The following is a 25,359-nucleotide window of genomic DNA, read 5'->3' as shown; positions in this document are numbered from 1 at the left end:
TTTAATTTGCTAATCAGGTTTCAACATTTTTACAATGGTTCATACTGTACAGATAAGCACAAAAAATCTTTGAAATGGCATTTAAACCATTACACCCCCCATTTACTAAAAGATGTTTTGTTTTTACAGAATTAAAATTTAAATGAATGTATTAACACAATTTACAATGTTCCTTTAATTTACAGAGGGGAAGATCAGAGTAGTTTGGTACATTGGTTTCAAAATAAATCTGGACACATAAGTTAGCACATTTTTCAATGCAACATAAATTATATGTACATTTGCCTTCCCTGGGATTTCATTCAAATATGGAGTCAAATCAGATTTTAAAAATTCTTCTGGACTCTGGTAAATGATGTTTCCAAATTTTCTGCACAAAACACTGTTTACAAGGAAGGACAAAAATGTTTGAGGACATTCTGTTCCCAACCACAGTAATTTGACATTTGGGCAATGCCATCTGCCGTTGAAGACAGAATGCAGTTTCTCTGCTGACATGCTGCTACTTAGTTGATGTAGCACACGTCCATGTGATGCTCTGTTTTTGGGGGTATATTAAAGTAACTGGGTATGACAGTCTTTTGAAGACGCAACACGAGCAAAAACAGTAGCGACAATGCACTGAACCCGAACACAAATTTGGTGGGACAGAGTCTGAGCTGAAAGGGTTTTAGACGTTTCCATTTGTGTTAGTGCATCTGGGGCTTCCACTTCAGCTTACTCCCGTCACAATGACTGAACGATGAAGCCAGTAAAACATGCTTGCCTTTTTGCTGTCCAGTTTTATGTCTGATGTTGCAGGAGGCAGAGGAACTGTCCTGTTAGTCTGAAGTTTGAATCTGAATACGGTATAGAGGCTTGCTGCAGAGGTGGGGAACATTAGTATTTTTACACTGCGGTGATTGAGAGCCTGACTTGTATTGTTACTAGGTTTTTCAGAGCTACATTGTGCACTTACATGGGTTGACAACAACAGGACTAACACAATTAGCACAGAGTATAATGTGAAGAGTCTGAGCGAAATTACTTTGGTCATTCAGGAAATTCCTTTGCAAGGGCGCAGATGTGCCTATGTTTGTATTCTCTTGAACCTTCCATAAAAAAGTTTCATGTTATTACGAAGTCTTATCACATTAAAATAAACACTGAGTAAGTTGTTCCCATCTGACAAAACAGGCATCTGTAGTTTAAATAAGTCTGTATCTTCACCTTCGGTTTTTTCATATTAGGCAAAATGTTACAAATGCATACCAGATTTCAAGCAAGTAACTGATATGCCCTTTCCTGTATCAACTGTGTTATTAGCCCACTGTAAAGGTTTTTATAATGCTGCATCATAGTGGATAAATATATTCTTCCTCACATTGAATGGGGAAAGTACATTGCTTTCCATCAATGTTTTTTATTGATGTTACTAGGAAACCTACTGACTGACACCAGTGGAATGCACCAGCAAACACAAGCTAAACTTTCTACGATAACAAAAAGCCTTCTGCACAAAGACGACAGGGAGACTGACACACTCAATGCTGTACTGACTACAGGCTTCAGTCATCATTTGGTTATCTTTGCAGGAAAGTTAACAGATCTGGGATCAGATCATTTACTGTTAATTTATTTACACTTGCATGACTTGGCAGTGCAAGAACCTCAAAGAGGCTTTCGAGGGTTGCCTCATCAAAGACAAACCGAAAGCTCAGAGAAAAAGATTTCATGATTATTTATTTTTCATTGTCGCAAAAAGACAATGGCAGGTGTTTGGTATTCCACATATTACTTCAAATGTACTGTTACCTCAAGCTTTTTTTTCCCCTAGTTTAATACAGCAGTTCTGACTCACATTACCTGGGATCGCCATTGTAGATAATCTAGACACAAATCATTCACATATTTACAAGCAGTGTTTGTCCTCTCTCCCTCCCCAGGAAAAAAAAAAGATAATTAAAATAGCTCAGAGAGCAAGTCCCTATAAAACTAGGGTCCTGTCTGCTGCATTATTTTGCTCTGCATTCGCACCATTTAAAAATACAGGGCTTCAAGCCTCTTGCAGTTTTGCTCTGTGTTACATTACCAGGCTTAATTAAGCACAGCCAGAAATAGGATGCTCACCAATCTGCGATGCAAAGATCTTCAAGACTTAAAATGCACTTGAAGATCAGTTCTAAGTCCGTTATAAATAGCTCTGTTTGACAGGTATGTGACATTACAATTAGCCAGTAGCAAACATGGGCAGGGGTAACGCTCCACCTACACACAATGACCTTCAGCTAACTGTCATGCAGTCATTGTGGCCTTCACAATGAAAGAAAGCAGACTGGCTGGTCACTGTCTGTCAGCCAAATGACTGCTGCTGCTTGGGTGAAAAATGAGTTTCCCTCTCTATTTAAGGTGCATCTCCAGCTGAGGTGAGCACACTAAACCGGGTTCCACGTGAGTTTCAGGGTAACACTGAGCATTGTCTGCACTCTTAAACCCATTCCTCTTCTACCAGCGTTTTTCCCCAGTTCAGCTGTCCATTACAATAGGGTCTCGTTAATCTTCGGCTCTTCCCAAATGTCATAAACACTCATTGTTTAGTTTTTTTTCCCCCCACATCACCCAAAACAACAAAAAACTAAGCACGCTTGGCAATATACTGACATCCAAGGAGGAAATCTGAAGAGTGATTCAGATTTATACCGACAGTCTTCTCCAAAATCCTCAAAGATTTAAACAGAATTGATCACTTCTCTTGAGCTTGTAAAACCCACACTAACAACAGGGAACATTTCTAATAAAGTGCTTTCTTTTCCAATGGAAAATAAAAGACGTGAGGTTTTAGGCACAGTTTGAGATATAAAAACAATGCTGCTAATTTCATGCCCTATGAGAAAGAAATAGATTCAAATTAAAATGACAAACATGACCATGGCCTGCACACAAAGCAGCTGCATCATGAGTTCTCTGGACTGACATTCACTGAAGTATGACAGTCCCAAAAGCTGTTAAGAGAACACAGACAAATGGGTGGAAAAGGGGGGGACAGAGTATTGGCCAAGTTTGTCAGGTTCTCATTATCTATCATTATCTAATATATACATGGATGAGATCCGGCATGACTCTCCATTTGCAAGTTACTCGTTAAGCGCATGATGACAGAAGAATTGGGACGTTACTGCATGGCCTGTTCGGGGAGGAGCACAGAACCTGAGTAGACTCTACCCGTTTTCCGCCCCCTCCCCAACAGGCTTTAGTGGTACGATCCACAGGGATGGGGCGGGGTCAAGGGCAGGTGAGAGGTGAGACATTGGAGATCTTATTTGGTGGCGGTGGCGGTGGTGGTTGGCGGGGGGCCTGGTCACCTCTCTACTCCCGGCAGCAGTTGGCTTTCGTCCGCGCAAGGCCAACCCCTGGGGGTCACAGCCCAGAGAGCTCGCGCGGACCGGACCACTGCTGCGCAGAGCTGGTACGCGGGGCGGGCTCACCCGCAAAGGCCTCCACCGATCACTCCTGTCCGAAGCCTTCGGTCTCCTCGATGGCAAACATCAGCTTCTCTTTCAGCTGCTCGTAGCTCTTGTAGGGTGGCAGATCCAGTCGATTAAAGCTGGGACCAGAAAACGCCCATCAGAGTTTGCAAAGTGCAAGGGTGCGAAACGTAATGGAAGTATCAGACTAATCTGTATCACGTCTTTTGCAGACCAGCTTTTATGATCAACTGCTCAAGTACAGCTAATATTTTGAATCTGGAGAGAATCTGAAGTATCAGACGCTTTGACATCTTTACCAGTGAACTTACCAAGTGTGACTTCTAGGCAGCCAGTTCTCTTTGCCTACTTTCTCAATGCAAAACTTCTGCGGACCATTGCTCCCTGAAAGCAACATAAATTATTCATTCATTCAATGTTTCTTTCACCAAAATACAGCAGAAGTATCACAGAGAACAAAACAGAAAAGCAATGCAAACCTGTACCAGACACACTACATGAGATGGACTGAACAAACTTCCCTAAAGGCAGATAACAATGACAGAGAACAATCTTCACAGAATGGCACGAAAGCATATGCATACAAGATAAGGCATACATATGCATCAAGATCAATCAGCTGGTTTAGATGACATCGCAGACCATGCAGACGTGTGTAAACGATCTGTTGGCCATGCCGTGCGGCACTCACCCATCAGGTCCGCGAAGCCCCCGACGGGAAGGCGGCACGTGCCTGTGACGAACTGCAGCAGCCGCATCCGTTTCTCATTGTCCATTTCTTTAATGAACTGCAGGGGAACGTCATAAAACATTCAGCCTGTCAGCAACTGTTACACGCAGCACAGCAAAGAAACTCGAACACCAAAGCAACGGGTGTGGGGAAAAACATCTATAACAAGAATGACTCACACTGGTATTTTTAGTGTGTGATTAAATTTCTTTGCAACCTTTGAACCTCTGAACACTACAAAGTTTTATTCCTCTCTTCCTCCATTATAAATCAATTACAGATATTCTCTGTGAACTGTGATTTCCGTAACAGAGTCTGTTAATGTAGGAGTCGTTGACCACACTACAACAAAAAAGCCTACATGAGACATAAGAATCCCTGTTACTAAAGACACACAGTGGAGTAAAGAGTAAAGCACTTAAAGACAGTATAAGCAGCATGTCTAAAGACAGTGCTTGTTACACGGCCTTGGGTGTTCAGTGCTCACCTGCCAGAACCACAGGATCTGCTTGCTGCTGCGAGCGTAGTGCCGGTAGATGGTGTTCCTCTGCCAGTCGGCCAGGTCGATCTCCTGCATCCCGCACAGCATCACCTGTGAGAAGGTCGCCACTGTGCGTTAGCCATCCGCTAGCCGACTGGCCGACACAACGACCAATCGATTACGCATAACAATTCACAAAGACCACTGAGATCCAAACGGATCACAGACATCCCCTTCCTTAAATGCAATGCAGCAGGATCGTGGTTGTACCTCCAGCTCCTTCGCGTCAAAATACTGCAGGTACTGCTGCGGGAGGACCTCGTTGAAGCCCTCGAAGAAGGCCTGCGTCTGCTCCTCCACGCCCCGCGACAGCCTCCACTCTGCCACCAGCCTGGGGAGCCAACAGCAGAGTGAGGCCATAAGGAAGTGAAAGACCATTAAAAAAGGAAGGCACTGAAGCTGCCAAAACAGGAAGCAAGGCAATTAACCATCTCTGGCTAAAGGGTGTACCAATGTTTTCCTGCAACTTCCTCTCAACACGTGCGTGCTCCCCATACTTGTTTGACACTATGAGTTTTGATTTTTTTTTTTTTTTTTTTTTTTTTGCAACATCTGTAGACAATCCTCCATTTTATCTATCTGTCTGACCTGTCGCTGAGCTGTCATTTACAGGCTGAGCAATTTGGTGGACTCAGGGATAGCTGTGCTTCTTCCAGTGTCTAGGGATTGGAAAAAACACAGTCATCTTTGAATGCTTAAATGCTCTCTTAGCCGCTTCTGTACCCACTGAAATCGGTGTGAATACTGCAGCGGTTTTATCGCTTTGGTTGGTTAACAATCCTTGTACGTTCACAGAAACGGCAGGGTACAAAAGGAGACTGTTGGAGCGAAGGGCTACCTAATGTACTCCTCTTTATTCTCCTCCGTGACAAGGATGTTTCCTCCGTCTGGTTTGAGCTCATGGGTGGTGACTTCGCCCAGGATTTCTTTATCCACAGAGAAGTACATTTCCAAGCCACACTCCTCAATGTTATTCTCCCTGAAGAAGCGAATAAAACCAAAAATGATCCATACCTCAGTGGCATTGTACTGAACCCAGTTCCACACAATAAAACCAACAGCATAAAATAGACCAATCCCGAACACACAGTATCACAATAAAACATATCAAACAAAAGTGAATGCATAAATATACAGGGGCTCTTCAGTAAAAAAGGGATGAAGGACAATAAATCAAAGAGAGGCAGTCAGAGAGTATCTTAACCAGCGCAAGCAGAAGTAATTTGTTATGTGGATTTCCATCTGACAATTTGTGTCACCATGTACTGATACTGGAAAACAAAACGCCTCTTCAGTTTAAATTCAGTGAAACAAAGTAGCACAGAAGCCTGACTGCTCACTTGATCCAAATGAGGGAGTTGTAAAATTCCGGGTCAATGGATTCCAGATCTTTCAAGGCCAACGGCTTGTTCAGAATGCGTTTATAGAACGGTAGGGAGAATCCGGTGTCAATGAACTTTCCATGGAACAAAGCCTGGAGAAGCAACAGAATGAACCCATGTTAAACTCAATGTTGACAAATAACACATCCGTATCTCTTCAAGAATGAATGCATAGCCACATCCCATGTTGTTTTACACTTGGTGAGAATTGTTTAATGTTGCAACAGAAACAATCAGCCAATGAAAAACCTCACCATGGCAATGAAGCGTCCAATGAACTTAAAGTATTTGAGGTGGTCGGGGTTGATGTAGGAGGCAGGGTTTATCTGCAGACAGTAGTTGTCCTTCCCCGCATATTCAAACAGGCAATACATTGGGTTCAGCACCTCATGGGAGAGCAGGAAGAACCACTCTCTGAGAAGAAAATAAAATTACATATCATTGTCATCGCCACCACCAAAATCATCACCCAAACCCTTTTTGAGAGGGCTGAAAGTGCAGTGATTGGTTCAGCTTGCCTTGCCACGCCTCCATAGTCCAACCCTTCCTCTCCTGGAAAAATGATCCAGAGTCGCCGTCGAAGGTCTTGTGCATTGAAGCTCATTATCTAAAAGGACCATGAAAAGGAAAACCTCAATACTGAGAAAGCTTATCACAGTTGTACTGCAAACACTTGAAATGTTCAATTAGTCTAAAACCGTAATCAACAGTGTACGGCCAATACTGCAACAGCCACGGTGTGAATTACACATTAATTGAAGCCATGAAAAAATGCAAAGCACAACAGCAAACCCACTGAAGAAAACCACTGGAGGGGGGGGATAGGTTTGTATGCAGACAGAATTTAAAATGATGTCTACAGACTGTTCTCATATTAAATTCAGTTTCACACTTCCATTGCTGTGGAAGATGTGCACCCACTTGCTGGAACGAGTCTTCAAACAGGGTTTTGCGGCTGACGGTGATCTTAATGTGTTGAGGCATTGACAATTGCTAGAACAGGAAAAAAGCAGACATCTTTTACAACATGAACTGCTGTTACCCATGCTCTTTAGGAAAAACAGGCAAACATTTGCATCTGGTGCTACTCTTTTCCTTCTCAGTAAGTCAACAGTATTCTAACACTTATATGTACATGTTATCAAGCTATTATATGATATAAAGCATATGATAAGGCTAACAATACAACATGTAAAATGTATATCTCACAGCATATTTGTCAAAACTTTAATAGTGTTGCTTTAAGTTCTTACCAAACAAAGGACAAAACATGAAACTGGTCCTGGCTAAATTGATGATACTTCAACATGTCATGACATGTATTAACTGAACCGGTCCGTAATAAATGCTTTTGTAGTCTACTTCAGAACTCAGTACTCACCTGACACCAGAATCGGAAGTACTGGACTTTGGCTTTGAAGTCTCTTACATATGTGATCTGGGGTCCATTTTCTCTGGAGGTGAAGAAGGGGATTAGAATTAATGAGTGGATAAAGCCAGTATGTGTCCAAAACACATCTCCCTAATTGCTGTCCAGTGACATGTGATGGAAATAAAAAAAAATTTTAAAAAATCCACTAATGTTGTAATGGAGAACGACCTTCATGTTACATTGCTGGAAGTGTCACTTACTTGCTAATGTTTCTATGATAATCTGTTTTACTGCTATTTATGGGTGTTTCAAGAAAACTTCCTATTACTTTCTCATTCTCAGTACAGTACAATCCAGGTCACCGTGAGTCTGAGTCTGAGTTAAGACTGGACAATAATGCAGCTACCACAACAGGGATATGAGGTTATCAAAGGCACTTAACTGGCAGCAGTAAACTCAATGCAGACATTCTCAAAAAATGTCAAATACTCCAAGTTGGGTACATGTAAGATGCAGTTAATTTCAAAGAAGCAAATTTCAAAGGCAAATTGCTTAATTTGAGAAAAAAAAAAAACACCACACGCAGGGAAAAACAGGTTATCCCTGAAATGTGAGCTTCGACCTCAGGCGAAGCTCTCCAAAGCTGCACCTAAATTTCGCTCAGACTCAGTTCTAGAGAGGGAAGCGCACCTCTGGAGGCAACAGTGTAACTGTGATATGAGCCAAACCGTGCAAAAGAGGAATGACTTCACTGGAGCCTGGAGGGCTACTTAAATCCCATTACTCTTTTCACTGTTGCGGGACGACGACAGTTGGCTGGGCACGCTGCAGCATCTCACCCTCCTCATGCTACAGCCAGGCCGCCGGGCAAAAGCTGCTCTTTAAAACGCACATTAAAGGAGATCATGCTGCTTTGTGGTGTGGAATAACCTAAAAATGCTTTGGCTGGGGGAGGTAAATTAAAATGGGTCATGGGGCTGACTCACAGGGAGGATTTCCCAGTCCGCGGGTCGATGTATGTGGTGGTTTTCCGGTTGTGATCCACGAAGTAGGGAATGCCGTCCACCGTGAAGCGCATCTCCCAGCCCTCGGGCAGCGGCTTCTCATTTAGCAGCCTGTGGAGCACGGGTTATCAGAGAGAGCGGTCAGCGTCAGCTTCTCCGGCACAGACCACAGTGGATCACAGCTTGCTTTCTTATCCGTTATCCCACAGCTGGATATGTCCTAAGGCGATTCAGCCTTGGTTTCTCACACGATAGCAGTGTGCGTTCCAAGCCACTGAACCTGGAACCATTTGTGAATCACAGTAAAAGCCAGAACTGTCGCCCCCTTCGGGCGGCTGAATGAACGAGTAGCGTCTGTCCTCTGCGCTAAATCTCACCCCTGGGTCCGCGGGTCCTCCCACTGTGTGGTCCGTGTTGGGTGGTGCACAAAGTACACTCTGCCGTTGGTGTCTGTTCTTTTCTCTGTGTCAGCGAAACACACAGATGCAGGGCATTAAAACAAAGGTGGACAGACCAAGGTAAGCGTCTATCCAAATTTACCACCCTCAGTGAGGCTGAGCTATAGCTGCTGATAAATTTGAATCACAGTGCCCCAGGTCTCTAGAGGCCAGTAATTCCATCAGTCAAATTCCCTTGTCCTTTCAGGGACAAAGGTAAATGTCCTCATGTTGCTGAGTAAGGCACTCAAACCCAAACTGAGTTTTAACAGCAAGCAACAGAAACACTGGCATTCCGGTATTCATTCTGCCCGTCCACAGCAAAGATAAGACCTTGTCACCGATTCAAGGTGGTTGGAAACGCTCCTATAAATTCCTAATATATCACCTTCATCTTTGTTTCAGAGATAGTATCTGTTAAGCTATTCATTTTAATTCACTGAAAACACTGACAACCAGCATCTCCATCTCTCTGCGATAAAAAGTGAGGTTTTACCCCATCCATGCGGCAGAGGTCCCAGAGGATCAAATTCTTTGTTCTGTGCAGCAGTAGCTTGATCATGGAGCTTCAGACAGGTCAAAGAAAAAAAAAGGACTGTTAGGATTGTCATATACAAAAAGACAGCTGGAGGTCAGACAGATGCTCTTCCACTTGTAGTACATTTTTGCCCCCATGTCACACAACAAGAAACAAACACACAAGGAAACTCAAACACAGCAAACATGCTTGAATTTAGTACTACTTCTGTAATGAATAACTAGACTTATCTGAGTCAGGCAAGGAAAAAACGTTTATCTCAATTACACCAATTTATGGCATTAACAGTAATTATAAAAATATCTGGCAATATTTACTGAAGAATATTAAAGAATTTGAATTTGTGTCAGATAGTTACGTCATCATAAAAATAAGGTCTGGATGCTGTTCATTCAGTTTCATTACTTAGATTTTATTTGCTAAAGTATTTCCAAAGGTCCTTGCTCTTGGTCACAACAGAAGTGCCCTACCCCAAGGATTCGACCCAGCAACCCTGCGGCGACCCACCCCGAATATGAAGCGCTGGTTGAACTGCTGCATGGCGCCTTGCAGCTGGTTGCGCTGTAGCTGCCACTGCTCGTAGTTCCTGACCGACTCCACCGTGGGGCGCTGCCACGTGGTGGTCCTGGTGATGTGATCCACGAAGTACACCCGGCCCATCGGGTCCACGCGGCGCTCCCACCTGCGTGACACAGAGCACGGGACTAGCGTGACCTTCTGCTCCCCTTGGCATTCTGCCCCACGCATGTGCGATAACATCCAGACACTCTGTTTTTCCTCAAAGATACACCATGTGTCAGCATCATTAGTTACAATGATAAAGATCATTATTATTAGAATTACTACTATTACAGCTGCTGCATCATCACCATCATTGTTGGCAATACTACTGCTATTAAGAAATGTATGCCAAAAACAGCTACTGATGTCTTCTAGTATATTAGCGATATTTCTGTGACAATGGTTAAATTTTACAAAGGGAGACACAGTATTCATGAGCATGGGATTGTGACTTGGACCAATACTACAGTATTTACACAGAAAGCACTGGAGTTTTGTACACTCCTCCAAGGGAGGGAAGCAGAATTGTAGTGATCCGCTGTTGCTTTGTCCAAAAGATCGGACAGACAAATATGGACTGATATGAAAAGCGCATCCCTACCCGGGAGGCAGAGGCTCCGGCCTATCCCATGTCGTCCGCTTTTCCACGTGATCCACGAAATACACGCGGCCGTTCTGATCCACCCTCTGCTCCCACCTGCGGGACAGCAACACAGACACGGGCAAACACCGTTACCAGCAATCAGACGAAAACAGCATTTACACAAACAAGACCGTCAAGGGTGCAAATCACTTCCTGCCCTGACTGTGGGGTTCAAAGGAAACGAAATTCATAAGGAGACCACAGTCAACGGCGAAGAAAACATGTCTTAACCTAGAATCGTGTTTAAAGAAAGCCAAAAAACTGGGAGAATACTGATGAGAGATAAGCAGTGGTTATAGTCATAAAGTAGCCAGTTACAGTGCAGAGCCATACAAGAACAACAACAAGAATACTTGTGGTTCGTGGTACACCATAAAGCATGAACCATAAATAAAGGTAATCTTCTAAGACAACAGAACAACAGAACACTGCAACACGCAAATGAAAAATGACAAAACAATCCAGTGGAGAACAAGCAGTCAACATGCTTTGACCCAGATATGTGCATTCATCAGCAAACACTGACACTCAAGCAGCAGCCACGCCATTTCAGGCTAATGCTCCCTCTACTGCACGATTAAACGAATAAAATGTGTGCTCTCCTATCTGCTGCTCCCCGGGCTACTAGGGTCGAAAATGCTTCGCTGCAAAATGGCAGCCCTCGGCGTGAGAAGAGAAACGGCCATATTGTGCGCGGTGGAACAAAGGCTCGAGCCGGACAGCAGCCCTTCTGTGTGCGGCGGCGCGGTCGCCCGCTCTCAGGAACAATGGCAGCATTCTGACGGCGGAGCCGCTGACGACACCGCGGGGAGACGCATTCTTTCAGCAGCGGCGGGCGGCGGCCGCTCTGGGCGCGGAACGCCCCGGAGCGCGCCGCCAAGGGCGGAGGTGCGCTCCGCAGAAACGGCACGGAGGGGGCCGGTTACGCACGGCTTTTGGCGGAGAGCCACGAAATGCGCACGGGGAACCGGGAAGCAACTTGTTATTTAGGAGAAACCGCACCCTGAGTAAAGGGGAAGTGGAAAACATTGAATAGAGTTTCTGCGATGCATCTGTGATGTCTGCGAGATGGCTCCCGAGTCAAATTCTTTAGATTTTCCAACTGACCTCTTGACACATCTATTTAAGATAAATCATACTCCATGGAAAAAAAAAAAAAAAAAACTACTGACATATGATACATCGGAACTGCTTTTAAACTCTTGCTAGAACAAACTGATTTAATTTCACATTATGAAATCACCCTGAAAGAGGAAGAGGAGTGAGGGTGGGTCTCTGAAGCAGAATTCTTGTTTTTAGATATAAATGAGTAGACTCGTCAGATCCCACAACTGACTCAGATAGGGGCAGTTTTACTAGTTCTGTTGTTTGCCGATCTTGCTTGAAACCAATATAACTGGAGAGAGCGTACAGACCACTGTTTTAGAGCTTTAGGGCGTGATGTGCACTGTGCTGTAAATCTGCAGTCATGAAATGCAGAGGAAACTTCAGCACAGGGAGGAGAAGATGGCAGAGTCCTGCTGCAAGCTGAGGCGCTGGGGTGAGGGAGGAGGAGAGGCGGCACTTACCCAGGAGGCAGTGGGCCTGTGCTGATGGCAGGGATTCTGGGAGCGGCAGGGGCGAGGCTGGCCACCTGTCTGGCTCCTGCCGCCCCTGGCTCCTGTGACCCTGAGCTGCCGCCGGTCTCCGAGGCCCCAGCTGCGGACACGCGCGCCGAGGCCTCCGGGGTCGGGGCGTCGCCGCCTTCGCTGGGGGCCGAGCCATTGGAGGACGCTGAGGGAAACGGTCAGACCAAAGCGGTAAACACCACAGCGCCAAGAATAATCTTAAACATGTGTAAATCATCCACTGAGCAAAATGTATATGCCACCACACAGCTTTGCAAATGTGTTGTTGTGTTTTTGTTTTTGACAGTCTGAGGGGAATCCAAAAACCAGAAGAGCCAGAAACAATGGGGGAAAATCTAGAAAATTATACCCTGACCCCAAACAGCAAGCAACCAAGAGAAACTCCCGGAAACGGTGTATAGAACAGAAACCACTGAAACGGTGTATAGGACAGAAACAATTGAAAGCTGGTAAATTCATCCAGCCTCAGTCCACAGAATAAACCCTGACCCTGAGAAAAAAAAAAAAAAAAGTCCCAAATTTTATATTCATCAAACGACTCAAACTCCGAAGCTGCAGGTGAGCACGCACCTGGAGAGGAGGCTGGTCTCCGTGGGGTTGGGGGCGGTGGACGAGACGGTCGGGGGGGCCGCAGCGGCCTGGACCCCCCCGCTGACAGAGAGGGGGATCCCGTGCCGTTCACCGCCCGGCCATTGGGGGCAGCCCTCTCCTCCAAGCTATCGATGGAGGGCGACGCGTCCCTGCTAGACCTGCAGCACAAACAACGTTGTCATTACACACTACCGTTCAACCAACAGGCAGACAAAACAAACACAGTGAAAACAACACAGGGACAGTGAAATCCACAGAGCCAAAATGGAGCCCGATGTGTGTCGATTCTGCTCCATTTCTTTCTACTAGACTAAGCGATCTGTGCTGTATGTCTGTGAAGGTGCCATGCTTTGGTTATGCGATTCACAGTTGTGAGAGGAATTCCTGGAAAGTGTCTCCACGTGATGACTCCACTCTACTGCAGGCCCTACAGTTCCAATATACTACTAACTTTGCTGCTAAGGCATCTGCTTGAAATTATGCAAAACTAGTTAGTTTTTAATACTTTCATACATCATACACGTTTCTGAAGGAGGAAAAAGGTCCATGTGAACGTACCTAACAGAGTCACTGCTCTGTTGTGAATCCCCGTTTGGAACAGCACCTGTGGCACAAGAGACAATGCCTGTTTAAAATGCTGAATAAAAATTGTTTGGCTACCCATCAGAATTTCCAATGGCAGTTCCAGTCACAGGTCGCCTAACTTAAACGATCTATAAAAATACCTTAGCAATGTGTACTTCAACCTAGTTGACGCAACAACTGAGGCAGTAATAAGCGTACTCAATTTCTAATGAAAAGCAAATATGCTGAGAAGTATTAGCTAAGAGCCGAAGAGGAAAAGGTCAGCGAATTTTTCAATATCATCACTCTGGAAAAGGGTCAGCATTTGGATATCTGTGGCCTCACAGTAATTATCTGAAGGAAAAAGAAAAAAATGAAGTACACTAACATTATTTTGATTTACAAGAACCAGCACTCATTGAGTGGGAAAAAAAGAAATGGGAATAATAATAATAAAAATGCATTTTAAAATGCAGTCCTGGTGAAGGCCACTCACTGCTGTTGTTCGCGGCTGCCGTGGCGAACATTTCTGGATCCACCTGCAGCCCATCCAGACAGACAGACAGGTCCCCAACCACCTCTGTCTGGTCTCTGTCTGTGCTGAGCTGCAGGGTCTGCACCACCTCTGAGACTGAAGGGGAAGACAAAGAGAAAGACGGCGGTTACACAAAAGGAAGACTGCCTGATTGGTGTCTGAGTCTTATCAGCCCTCAGAATCATCGCCTGATGTCTCCCAGTCAACAAGCACAGATCACACTTTTGGAAAGGAAACCCCGCCTAGAGCAACGCTGTGGCATATAGCTTGCATTCATGCACACCTTATTATGGACAAGCGTGCAACATGTGTGTGTGCATGCACTGTACAATAACAACAGCTTTGACATGTCAGCGTTTTTAGAGATATTTGATTGGTTACTTGTGCTTATAATTTCTGCTTTTTTTTAAAGTGTGTTATCTTTCTGTACGAGAGATCAGGTCTTGTGGTTTCCTGCATTATACATTGTTAGAACTGAGAGAATGAGCTTTTTGCATAGTCAGCTCATTTGTTTGCCTGTGTTGTGGTCACAGTGTCACAGAAATGCACACAGAGAGTGCAATCAGGAGAGCACGCAGCACAGGGACAGCATACCATGTTAATAAAGAGCATTCGGTGACTGAAAGATAAAAAGTACTCACTTTTCATGTCGTTGGATTTCAGGGTTTCGCTCACTTCCAGCGTGGCCATTCCCAGCAAAATGTCTGATTTTAAAGTTTGATGACTCCACACTCGGAAGATCAGCTTACTAAAAGGTGTGACGATTCTGTTCATGGACGGGGGAAGACAAGAGAAAACAGCAAAGGCAAAAAGGTTCACAACTGAAAATCACCACATGTGAAAGGTTCAACCCAAAACCTCAGTAGGCAACTTCTGCATTCAGAAATCCAATAAATCAATAACTGATATCTAACCTTTTTGTCACTGTCAAGGAGGTGAGCTTGAGGGAGATATGTGAGAGGTAACTGCACATATATATAACTATATGCAAGTTTTAAAATACATGCAGGAATGTGGATTTGATAACAACCTAATAAAAGCCCTCCAGACAATATTTAATGAAGTCTTTCCACAAAGTGCTACAGCAATTTCCTCTGCCTGGTCTTGTTTCAACTGATGTGGAACATTTTGTCAATCTGTGCAGATTCCTGGCAAATCTCTCTCCCTTCCTGACAGTAATGAAGTTTTCTGTGGTTTAATCCTCTTTCTCTGCCGCAGCAAACCACAACATCCTGCTTTTACCAAGCACACATGGGTATGGAGAAGAAACCATGAAGTGTCATATGTGCAAGATCCACAGAACATGTCGGATACTGTTAGGGAAAACGATCAAACTTTCAAACCAAACTGATCTTTACGTGGTGATCTGAAGTGTGTCCATATTCTTAAGCTCGAGGGCAAGAGTCCAGTCAGTGATCTTTACATGAGACACTAGGCCCTCAGATTGAAACACTAGAAGGCTGGGGGCTAAATTAAGAAGGGACTGAGGGAGGGGAGCCTCAAGTTCTCACCACCACGCAAATGCACTTAATACCTGCATGCCAAACTACACAGAATTACAGGGCATTCTATACACTGAAATGCATGCAGAGCTACACACTGAGATGCACAATGATCTCAAGCAGCAGTGTGGCTTGTAAACAAAAGGTTGCTGGTTCGATTCTCCACTGGGGTACTGCTGCTGTACCTTTGGATAAGGAACCTAACTTGTACTTGCCTTAGTTAATAACCACCTGTATAAATGGACAACATGTAAAAACTGTAACCTATGTAAGTCATTGGTCACTGGATAAGAGCATCTACTAAATGACAATAATGTGATGTAATGTGAATGAAGTACACACCACTACACACAGCGGCCTACACTCCGAGACACGCTAAGGAGGTCTTCACTACATTGTGCAGAGATCTAGGCACTGCGATTTGCCAGAAGCCTATGAACCATACCACGCAAGGACACACTGGGGTCTGCACATAATGATGTGCAGAGACCTGTACGCTGTGTGTGCCATGTGAAGACCTACACACGATGCCACCGCGATATGAAGTGATGCGCCAGCCCAGCGCACCGTCCGAAGCACTGGGGCTGTAACCCTTACACTGTGAGAGGCTGTTTCCACTTGGGACTGTGGGTGTTGTTGCATTTCTCTGTCTTCTTGGACTGCCCGTCCACGGCAACTTCCACGTATGGACTCGGCCCAAACCAGTTCTTCTTGTTTTCTTTCAGCTTTGCTGACAGCACTGTTTAGAGGAGGGGGAGAGGAGATGTGGTAAAACCCAGTGGTTTACCTTCATCTTAGTTTTTCATATTTTTTTTACCCCCTTTTTAACCCATAATAAAAACAATGCTATGCCAAAGAGTCTCCAAAGAGAAGAAGATAAAACCACTTTCATAAAATGCATAGATGGAAAATTGTGCATAAAGAATATCTTACTGACCAGATTCCCTATGGTTCTGAGAATAAAACAATGATGCTGGCAGCATGCTAAATTGTTTAACAGTCTCTATTGATTCCAAATTTGGTCAACCAGGGTCAATAATTTTGAAATACACGGTTGAGCCAAAAAATTATGACCACTCACAAGTGAACCGAATAATGTTGATAATCTCCAAACAAGGGCACATGTCAAGGTCTGAGTAGATTAGATGGTAAACAAACAATCAGTTCTCGTAGTCAACGTGTTGGATGCATGAGAAATGGGCAGGAGTAAGGACCTGAGAGACTTTGACAAGGGCCAAATTGTTATGGCCAAGCGACTGGGTCAGAGCATCTCTGAAAGGGCAAGGCTTGTGGAGTGCTCCTGGTCAGCAGTGGCGAATACTGTCGTCTGAGGAGGGACAAACCTCAAACCGGTGACAGGGTGTTGGGTGCACGAGGCTCATCTATGTGCGAAGGCAATGAAGGCTATCCCGTTTGGTCCGAACCGACAGAAATTCTACTGTGGCACAAGTCACAGACAATTTTAATGATGGTTACGGGAGGAATGTGTTACAACACACACTGCATCGCACCCTGCTGCGTATGGGGCTGTGTAGCTGCAGACCGGTCAGAGTGCCCATGATGACCCCTGTCCACCGTTGAAAGTGCCTACAATGGCCACACGAGCATCAGAACTGGACCTTGGAGCAGTGGAAGGAGGTAGCCTAGTCCGATGAGTCCCATTTTCTTTTAGATCATATGGATGGCCGTGTACGTGTGCGCCATTTACCTGGGGAACTGATGGCACCAGGACGCACTGTGGGATGACAAGCGGAGGGAGTGTGATACTCTGGGAAATGTTCTGCTGGGAAACCCTGGGTCCAGCCATTCATGTGGACATCAATTTGACATATGCCACCTACCCAAACATCACTGCAGACCAGGTACACCCCTTCATGGTCATGGTATTCCCTGATGGCAGTGGCCTCTTTCAGCAGGATAATGCGCCCTGCCACACTACACACATTGTTCGGGAATGGTTTGAGGAACATGATGAAGTGTTCAGGGTGTTGCCCTGGCCTCCAAATTCTCCAGATCTCAATCCGATTGAGCACCTGTGGGATGTGCTGGACCGACACGTCCAATGGAGAACAGCTCCACCTCACAACAGGACTTGAAGAATCTGCTGCTAATTTTTTGGTGCCAGATACCACAGAACACTTTCAGGGGTCTTGTAGAGTCCATGCCTCGGCGGGTCGGCGCTGTTTTGGCGGCGCACAGAGGACCAACAGCATATTAGGCAGGTGGTCATAATGTTTTGGCTCATCGGCGTATTTATGATATGCTAGTACTGCTTTCCATGTGCAGCAGTTTATAATCCGAGAAAAGAAGTTTTTTTCTGAAAAAAGGGAAATTGTGGTGCTTTGCATTAATGTTATAGGACATCCACCAACACTGGGTTAAATCACAGTTTTCCTTTGAATTAGAGTGTAATATAATCCTCAAAAATAGACAATCGGACCCTACAAAACACAGCTCAATCGGTGAGCTACACTAACCCTGGCTTCCCCAATCACACCCATGAAAACACTTAGATGCTTTCCCCTCAAAGGCAATTCAATTACTGGTGGAGTGCCCTTCTAAATTACACTGAATCCGTGTCAAGCCAGAACTTCTGCCCAGGACAAACAAGCCTGACACAGGCACATGGGTCAGTGACTTTCTACTGGTTAATCTGAAAACCTCCCCATTACTCCAACAAAGTACATGTCATGTGTCAACTGTGAGATGGAGCTTTACCCTAAGGGCTAAACTCCCTAGCTGTAGCTCAGAACTGTATTTAAACAGCAATGTATAGAGCAAACAAATGAAAGAGGTTCATTAATTAAATGGGAAAATAACCGTTTCAAGTCTCAGCTTCCAGAAGGCCAATTCCACACCTGGATCAAAGAATGTACATAAATTATCAAATGTGTCCGATGGAAAGGACGCACCTCTTTTAAAGCCCACATGCTGAACAAAGATAAGAAACAATCAGTGTTGTGTATTATCCAGTAGCATGAATCAATGAGAATTATTATAGATCGGAAAGTGTGTTTTTTTTTTTTGCTTTTCTTGGTTCAATGACAAATAGTTTACACATTGGTTCTAGAAACTGAAAGGGTACTCTCTCATAAACAGTTTTTTTTGGCATGAAAGTATAATCACTGGCTATGACAGGCTTATGCAGTCAAACCATTTTGTCAAGTTTTCATCAGTTTAAGCTTCTTATAAATGTGTGATTTGTTACCAATTGTACTGTTCTTCTCGAAGATAAAGAAGATCTTTGTCAGATTACGGTTTTAAATCATCATTTAAGTCAGTTTAGAACTGTCAGCGGTCACCTAAGGGCAAGAAGATTTCACAAATGTAGTAATGACTTTGCAATTACCAAAAAGGAGCCAAGATGGATGTCAGGTACCCCAGACCTGCTCTATGGCAATGGTGGCATGAATATAGTTCAAAATTCATTTTATTCCTCCTTAAAGGGAATGTAAAATTTCACCTGAAAACAGGTACAAGTGACAGTATGGTCAAATCAGAGCAGTGAAATTCACTAATTTCACTGTAATGCAAAGATACTAGAATTTGTCACTAATAAGAACAGCCAAATTTGCAGCTCTCATTTTTCAAAACAGTCTGAAGTTACGTTGCCCTGGACAACACTGTCTCCCAAATAAGTTATGAAATGATAAAATGACATAACACACAATACAGGAAAGGTCTGAAATGAACAGAAAATTCAGTGCACCCAAAAACATACCACATGCCCCAGCTGAAGAAGTGAATCGTCGACTAATTACCAACTACGATTGGGTATTAACACGCCCTCAGTGATTTGCAGTATGCACATATAAACCTACCGATGATCTGGAGCTGTGCCTTCATGGTGTAGCCATTGACAGAGCCTGGTTTGGCAACACTGCAGGCCATCACACAGAGCAAAGAGCACGGGCAATCGTCTGCTGGAAAAAAACGAGCATGTTACAAAATACAACACAACGACCGGGGGCTAAACAAGTTTGACATGCTAGAGGGTGAAAAATTTGTTACAATACATCTTCTTATGTCCTTTTGATGGGGGGGGGGCGGGGGTTTACACACACACATTCCATTGAGAATACTGAGTCCATAGTGGGAAGGGACAGTGTAGAATGTGGCTGTAATGTATTACAGATCTGTTGGGACAAAGGCAGCGAGTAGGCCGACGCTTGCAAAGCATGAGCACAATGCGTCCCGCGTTCCTCTCCATGTCGCGCGTGCCTACTGCATCCAGCTGAACGTTAACTCTGGGCACTTCACAGTCCAAGTTACTGTGTGGCCTTGGCAGCGCAATTTTCTCCCTTCCGGTGGAAACGGAGATAATGCACTGTAATGGTTTTATTGACTGAGAGCTGCACTGTGAGAACGCACGTGGGAATTCAACAGGAACCGGCGTGGCAGTGTCAGAAGCAGCGGTTTGAGCCTGGACTCCTGCTTACAGGTTTTGCTGTTATACCCCTTGTGAAAGGTTCGTGGCCTGAACTGCTACAGTGAAATTCATCTGCTTGCTTCTTTAATTCTGTCATGGATTGCTGTAACTACATTCAAAGAAATCAAATACTCATAAATAGTCATATTACACATTGTTTTCCACAATTAAGTCTTCACAAAACATATAATCAGCTAAAGGCAAGATTCAGTCCAGTGGCCGTTTTATTCCCCACCATAGAGCCTATAGTAATACTCCCATAAGAAAAGACAAGACGATTCAAATAATTTTTTTTTTGTAAGCAATAATGCCAAAGGATCAAAGGATACAAACATATTTGTGTACTTATGATGCCAAAAGTCCAAACAGTCATTTAGCATTCAGGCCAGTAACATAACTTGGCATGCAGCTACATATTCCAGCAACATTCCAGCCAACACATTCCATACGGTGACCACGCTTGCTACTGAACACAGCGTGTAAGACATGACATGGAGGCTGCCTGAGCCCTCTCCACTCTGTATGCTTCTACTGCCTGCAGTTAATACTCTGTTGCAGATACATCCACAGCATAAGCAAATCAAACCCAAAACATGCCACTGCAACAGAATCTTGTTGGGAGCGTAGCTTTTATGGTAAGGCTGGTATGGAATGGCTAAAGGATGGCAGGGTTCTTTTCCATAAGGAGCTAAACCACATTCCAGTTACACCCCCTTTTAGCTCCTTGGATTTATATCAATGGAAAGTGGTCGTGAGAATGATATGTTTAGCTGTAATCATACATACTCTGCCTGGGCCGAGCACCACCCTGAGGGGGGGGCTGACAGAGTGTTTATGTAGGCCAATTCAGCCATTTGCCAGCACACTTGGCAAGAGCCACGGTAATGCAATCCGGTACTTGACCTTCCCGTCAGCCAAGAAAAGAATCCACTGTCACCTTTCTGCGGCTGACAATGGCCTCCGCTTGCCTGTTACGGCTGTGCATAATACATGACCGTCGCCCCTTTCCCTGTTGACACGTGAGGGCTGAGCGTTCACGTTCAGATCCACTTCTCTCAAAGTTAATAATTCACCACAGCCTCTTCGACACGAAAGGCTGCCCAGTACTGTCCCGGGCAAAGCTCACTGTAAACGGCTGCTCCCGCTCAGGTAAATGACTTACTGCCCTATGTCGCGGTAAAACTGAAAGATAAAAAATACACGTCGGAGAAATGTAACATCCATTTGCATTTGCAACAAAATCCATCTGCTGACATAAGTGTGATTGGACTGACACTGTGCGGCGTCCGCTTCCCTTGTATTTCTGCATTTCGTGCGGTGGCTTTGTTCAACACGGTGGCTGTTAACCTGCAGGTCACAGGTTCAAAAAATGCACAAACTCCCCTCACTCACCCAACTGAATACTGAAATGAATACACACACACACTTTTCAAGGGCAAAACCACAGTGAATAATTAAACTGAAAAAGAAGCCTTGCGAAAAAGTTAAGTCGCCAAGTGTGGAGGATTGGGCAAAGCTGAGTGACTGCGGACAGTAGCGACACCCCCCAGAGAGCACAGTCAGTCTCCTTTGCTGGGGACATTGGTCTTTAGCTCAGTGCACTAACTTCAACCAGAAAGATGACGGTCGCTGTTCGAAATCCACAGCAAACTCACTCCCCTTAGACACATGCATTCCGAATAAAACAGATTGACGGAGAAAGACCGACGGCGTAAGCAGAGAAAGATTCAGGTCAAAGATGGACACCGAATCTGTGACGAGATTGACATGAGCAGCAGATTAACATCTTAGGAGGGAGAGGATGCTCCCTGTTTACACTGCGTTAAACTTGATTTGGGTATTACTTAAGTAACCGCTCCTTGATATTTCTTCATAATCTATTTCATTTCAGCAGCTACTTCAGGTACCTCTGCTTTTCTGACTAATCTAGTATTCATAACTAGCTACTGACTCCAGTTCAAGATCAGTATTCAGCCAAGTATTCTTTCAAGATCCCTTTCAGGCCTGCAAACCCCAGAATGACTGAGTGATCTGAGACTCCTCCCAGCCGCTGTAATACGTCCACTGTGAGAAAAGTAAATCCTGGCTAAAAATGAAAGGCAGTGTAAAGCAGGGTACACCGTGTTGTAACACCCAGTGCTATTTCCAGTGCTGTTCCCAGCTCACAAGGTTTTAACGTCTGCACTATACACCTTTGATTTAGCCTGACAGGTTGATTGAAGGTTAAAACCAGATGCTGAATTCCAATGTCAATTAAGGTTAAAGTTGGGGTTGACAGTGAAATTTCAACATTGCTGAGGCCAAGCAGGGACCGTGCATTTCTAGAGCAGTTCGAGCCATTCGTTTGGAATGAGATCATACTGAAATTATGAGGAGAAGCAGGCCTACCCTGACATTACACGTCACAGGTTAGTAAACTGTCTGGCAACGCACTGCGGGAGTGAGATAAGCCGCTATCCCCACAAACAGACATTGATAAAACTCTAAGCCAAAGATGAAATGATCTTCATAATAATAAAAGTTGTCTGTATGGAACACACTCATCAAAAGGTAAACAAATGATGCCAAGATATAAAGGTCCCCAAATATGAAAGACAAAGCAATTGTTTTGCAATACATACTAGCCTTGATATTACATATCATTACTGCTACAAAAACTGAACCCTAACCAAAACCAGGCGGTGAATTTTATAATACCATATAATGTTACGAGAGCGGTCTCTAAAAGGCTGTATCAAACAATACTTCCTCCATTACTGGTTCCATAGTTCCATCTTGCTCCAAAAGGGCATCTAACATTTGGATACAAATGTTCTACAATTTCAGGTTTGCCCAAATGGGATACCGTTTCATTACAAAGCTATTACAGACACATCTATGGCTCTCTGCTTTCAAAATCTCATTTAAATTGAGAGAAAGTACAATGCAATGACCTCATATTAACAAAGCCTTTAACTTTGCAATGACATAAACCTGTGAGCTCTCTCACACCTTACCCCAGTGTGTGAGAAAAATGTATTTTCATCTTATGAAGTATGAAATAAGGTTTAAGAATGTGTGAAAAGAACAATGACACGGTCTTTCACATTAGTCACAGGTTATTTGCCTTCCCAGGACAACTTCAACAAAGCTGTACTTTATCTGGAAAGAAAACCAGATCCCACATTAGCTGTCACCGTTCTAGATGTTGTCTAAATTTCCAAACCACACTCCTACCAGAAAAGCTGCAAAATACTTAATATAACTTTACACCAGGCTAGAACTGATGATTATTTCTACCAAAAACTCTAAAAATTCTTATTGTCTGTTGTTTCTTCATATTTAAACACATTTATGTGCAACATGGCATTTTATATTGGATCTGTCATTCATAATGTGAACACAAGAATATTCAAGACAATTTTTAATGGAAAATAATCCACTGATTCTTTTTTATTATTAAATCTATTCCAGATACTTCCTGTTTTGAAGCTTTGGCACAGAAGAGTATCTTCTGAATGTGCTCTCCAGGAACTCATGACTAGGCCCGTTCCTCCGAGGCAACTGTTTGAAACACACTTTTGGGTTGTTTTTCCTCCATAGCTATGGAATGAAAGGAATACTCATCGAACTAAACGCTATTATGTCAGTGTGCTATGAAATGCTCTCTAAAACCGCAAACCGTCACCCAAGAACTATTTTACTCTCAGATGAGAAACTTCTGTAATTTCAGATGCACCAAATCTGACGTTATTGTATTTTTTTTTTATTTGCTACACCAATGCTAGACAGCGTTTCGTTCATCCTACATGCTTGTTCGATACAGCTAGCTACATCCTGCAGTGAGGAGTGCCCACAATAAGCAGCCATAAACCCTCATATTACCTTAAGAAGATAGATAACTAGTTAATATAGCTTCATAATCATGCATTGGCTCAAGGATGACTGAACTTTAGCGATCTAAGGAAGGACTTAGCAACTTGCTACTGAGACAACCAATACAGGGGAGTGGGAGTGTCGTGGTTTGTGGCAAATGCTGGTTTCTTAACGTTTGCTACCCAGCAGCTATGACAGCTATCTAGTTGATGTTGCCAGATAGCTACATACTCTCTGTCTCATAGGATTTAAAATCCTAATTTTACAAATCAACATAACTAACAGCCTAACAGGACCGTGTAAGGTTGACGAAAGCTAGCTATATTAGGTCATGCAGATGATAACAATTGAGTGAGCCTGCAAGTTGTAATTGAGCTGCTAGTTACTGTCATGTTAGTTTGCTATAACTACATACATTTCAGTGAGCTGCCAGCAGCGATTCAGACTGCTTTATTGCGGTCCTACTTCCTGTCTTGATTTGGAAGCTAACTTGGATAACGTTAGGTCTAAATTGACTTATCGTGACGTTAACTAGCCCTACAAATCGCATAACTGGCTCATCTCCGTTTTCTAATCTTAGCCAGCAAGGTAGCAAGCTACCTGACCAAAACAACCGCCTCGGGTAGTATTAGCTAACAACCTAGCTGGCGTGATTTGCATGCTAAATGCTACCTTAGCCAGCTACTAGCGAGTCGAACAGCGGCTGCACCAGAAAGTTAGCTATCTGGTTGGTTGTTCTGACATCAAATTAGCTAACTAGCAAGCTAATGAAGCCGTGACAACTTGCTTAGCTAGCTAGTCTGGATGCAACAATGGGTCTATTCAGCCAGGTAGGTAATGCACATAGCTATATGTGCGTGATGTCAAAACACCGAAGAAAGCTACACAATACGACTGGTCACTGGCGTTTTCACTCCAGGTCTAGCGTCTCAGAGTTTGCTTACTTGTTCGCTGGCTAAATAACGTGCTAGCGCCGACTCCAGACACTGTCAATGACGACGAAGACAGGAAGCGAGAGAGCTGGTCAGCTGGGTGGCTCTAGCCACGTTACGTCCAACAGCTTGGTTTTCGAACAGGTGTGTCTTACCCGTTTCCGAAGGCGAATAAATTTAATTAGGCAAGCCCAACTTGACGGCCGAACTGTGTACACCTCGGTGTTTAGCTTTCCACTCCAGTTCACTCCAAGAAAGAAACTTCCACCATCTTCGTAACCCTCTCACGTGACCAACGCTACGTAGGGGCGGCTATACGTGCGGCGCTCCATGTTTACCGCTGACGTACGCAGCACCTGGCGCCGCACCTTCTGCCCCGGCAATTTATTACCTCTGCCATGGCCAGTTTGTTCACAAGTAATCCTACCATAAATCTTTTTGTGTAATAGGGAGATGCCGATTCAGGATCAGAGCATGGAAGGACGAGCGCACACTGCTTCTTTAAACATCAGGCGCAACATGTGATTGGAGGGTATTTGGAGCGCTTTGATATGTGATTGGTCAAAAACGCAATCTGTTGAATGAATGCTTCTCACCAGGTTGTTCTGAATTGTAACTGCCCTCCATGGCATTTTGTTTTCCCACCACAAC

The 25,359-nt window shown here is 44.1% G+C and overlaps 1 protein-coding gene across 2 annotated transcripts; it reads right to left on the bottom strand.

The window, feature by feature from the left end:
• Nucleotides 1-101: 101 nt before the first annotated feature.
• itchb (itchy E3 ubiquitin protein ligase b) lies at nt 102-24,982 on the bottom strand. Of its 2 annotated transcripts, none has more exons than XM_036533055.1 (24): nt 24,864-24,982; nt 19,314-19,415; nt 16,090-16,231; nt 14,632-14,756; nt 13,952-14,086; nt 13,450-13,495; nt 12,871-13,049; nt 12,241-12,445; nt 10,631-10,726; nt 9,976-10,150; nt 9,427-9,496; nt 8,871-8,955; nt 8,476-8,604; nt 7,499-7,571; nt 7,039-7,110; nt 6,636-6,724; nt 6,372-6,531; nt 6,076-6,209; nt 5,574-5,714; nt 4,946-5,066; nt 4,682-4,786; nt 4,156-4,252; nt 3,776-3,848; nt 102-3,583 (listed from the first exon to the last, which is right to left on the bottom strand). In XM_036533055.1, exons 2-24 carry the CDS (start codon nt 19,381-19,383, stop codon nt 3,484-3,486), a joined length of 2,622 nt encoding a protein of 873 aa, XP_036388948.1. In that variant the 5' UTR covers nt 19,384-19,415; nt 24,864-24,982; the 3' UTR covers nt 102-3,483. The 2 variants fall into 2 exon arrangements, with proteins under 2 accessions (XP_036388948.1, XP_036388949.1); XM_036533056.1 differs by having other exon boundaries at nt 19,314-19,412.
• Between the last annotated feature and the right edge of the window lie 377 nt (nt 24,983-25,359).

The sequence above is a fragment of the Megalops cyprinoides genome, chromosome 7, assembly GCF_013368585.1.
Source record: "Megalops cyprinoides isolate fMegCyp1 chromosome 7, fMegCyp1.pri, whole genome shotgun sequence".
In the NCBI taxonomy this organism is placed as follows: Eukaryota; Metazoa; Chordata; class Actinopteri; order Elopiformes; family Megalopidae; genus Megalops; species Megalops cyprinoides.
Note: the sequence above shows the minus strand (reverse complement) of the source record. Positions and strands in the feature narration are given on the sequence as shown.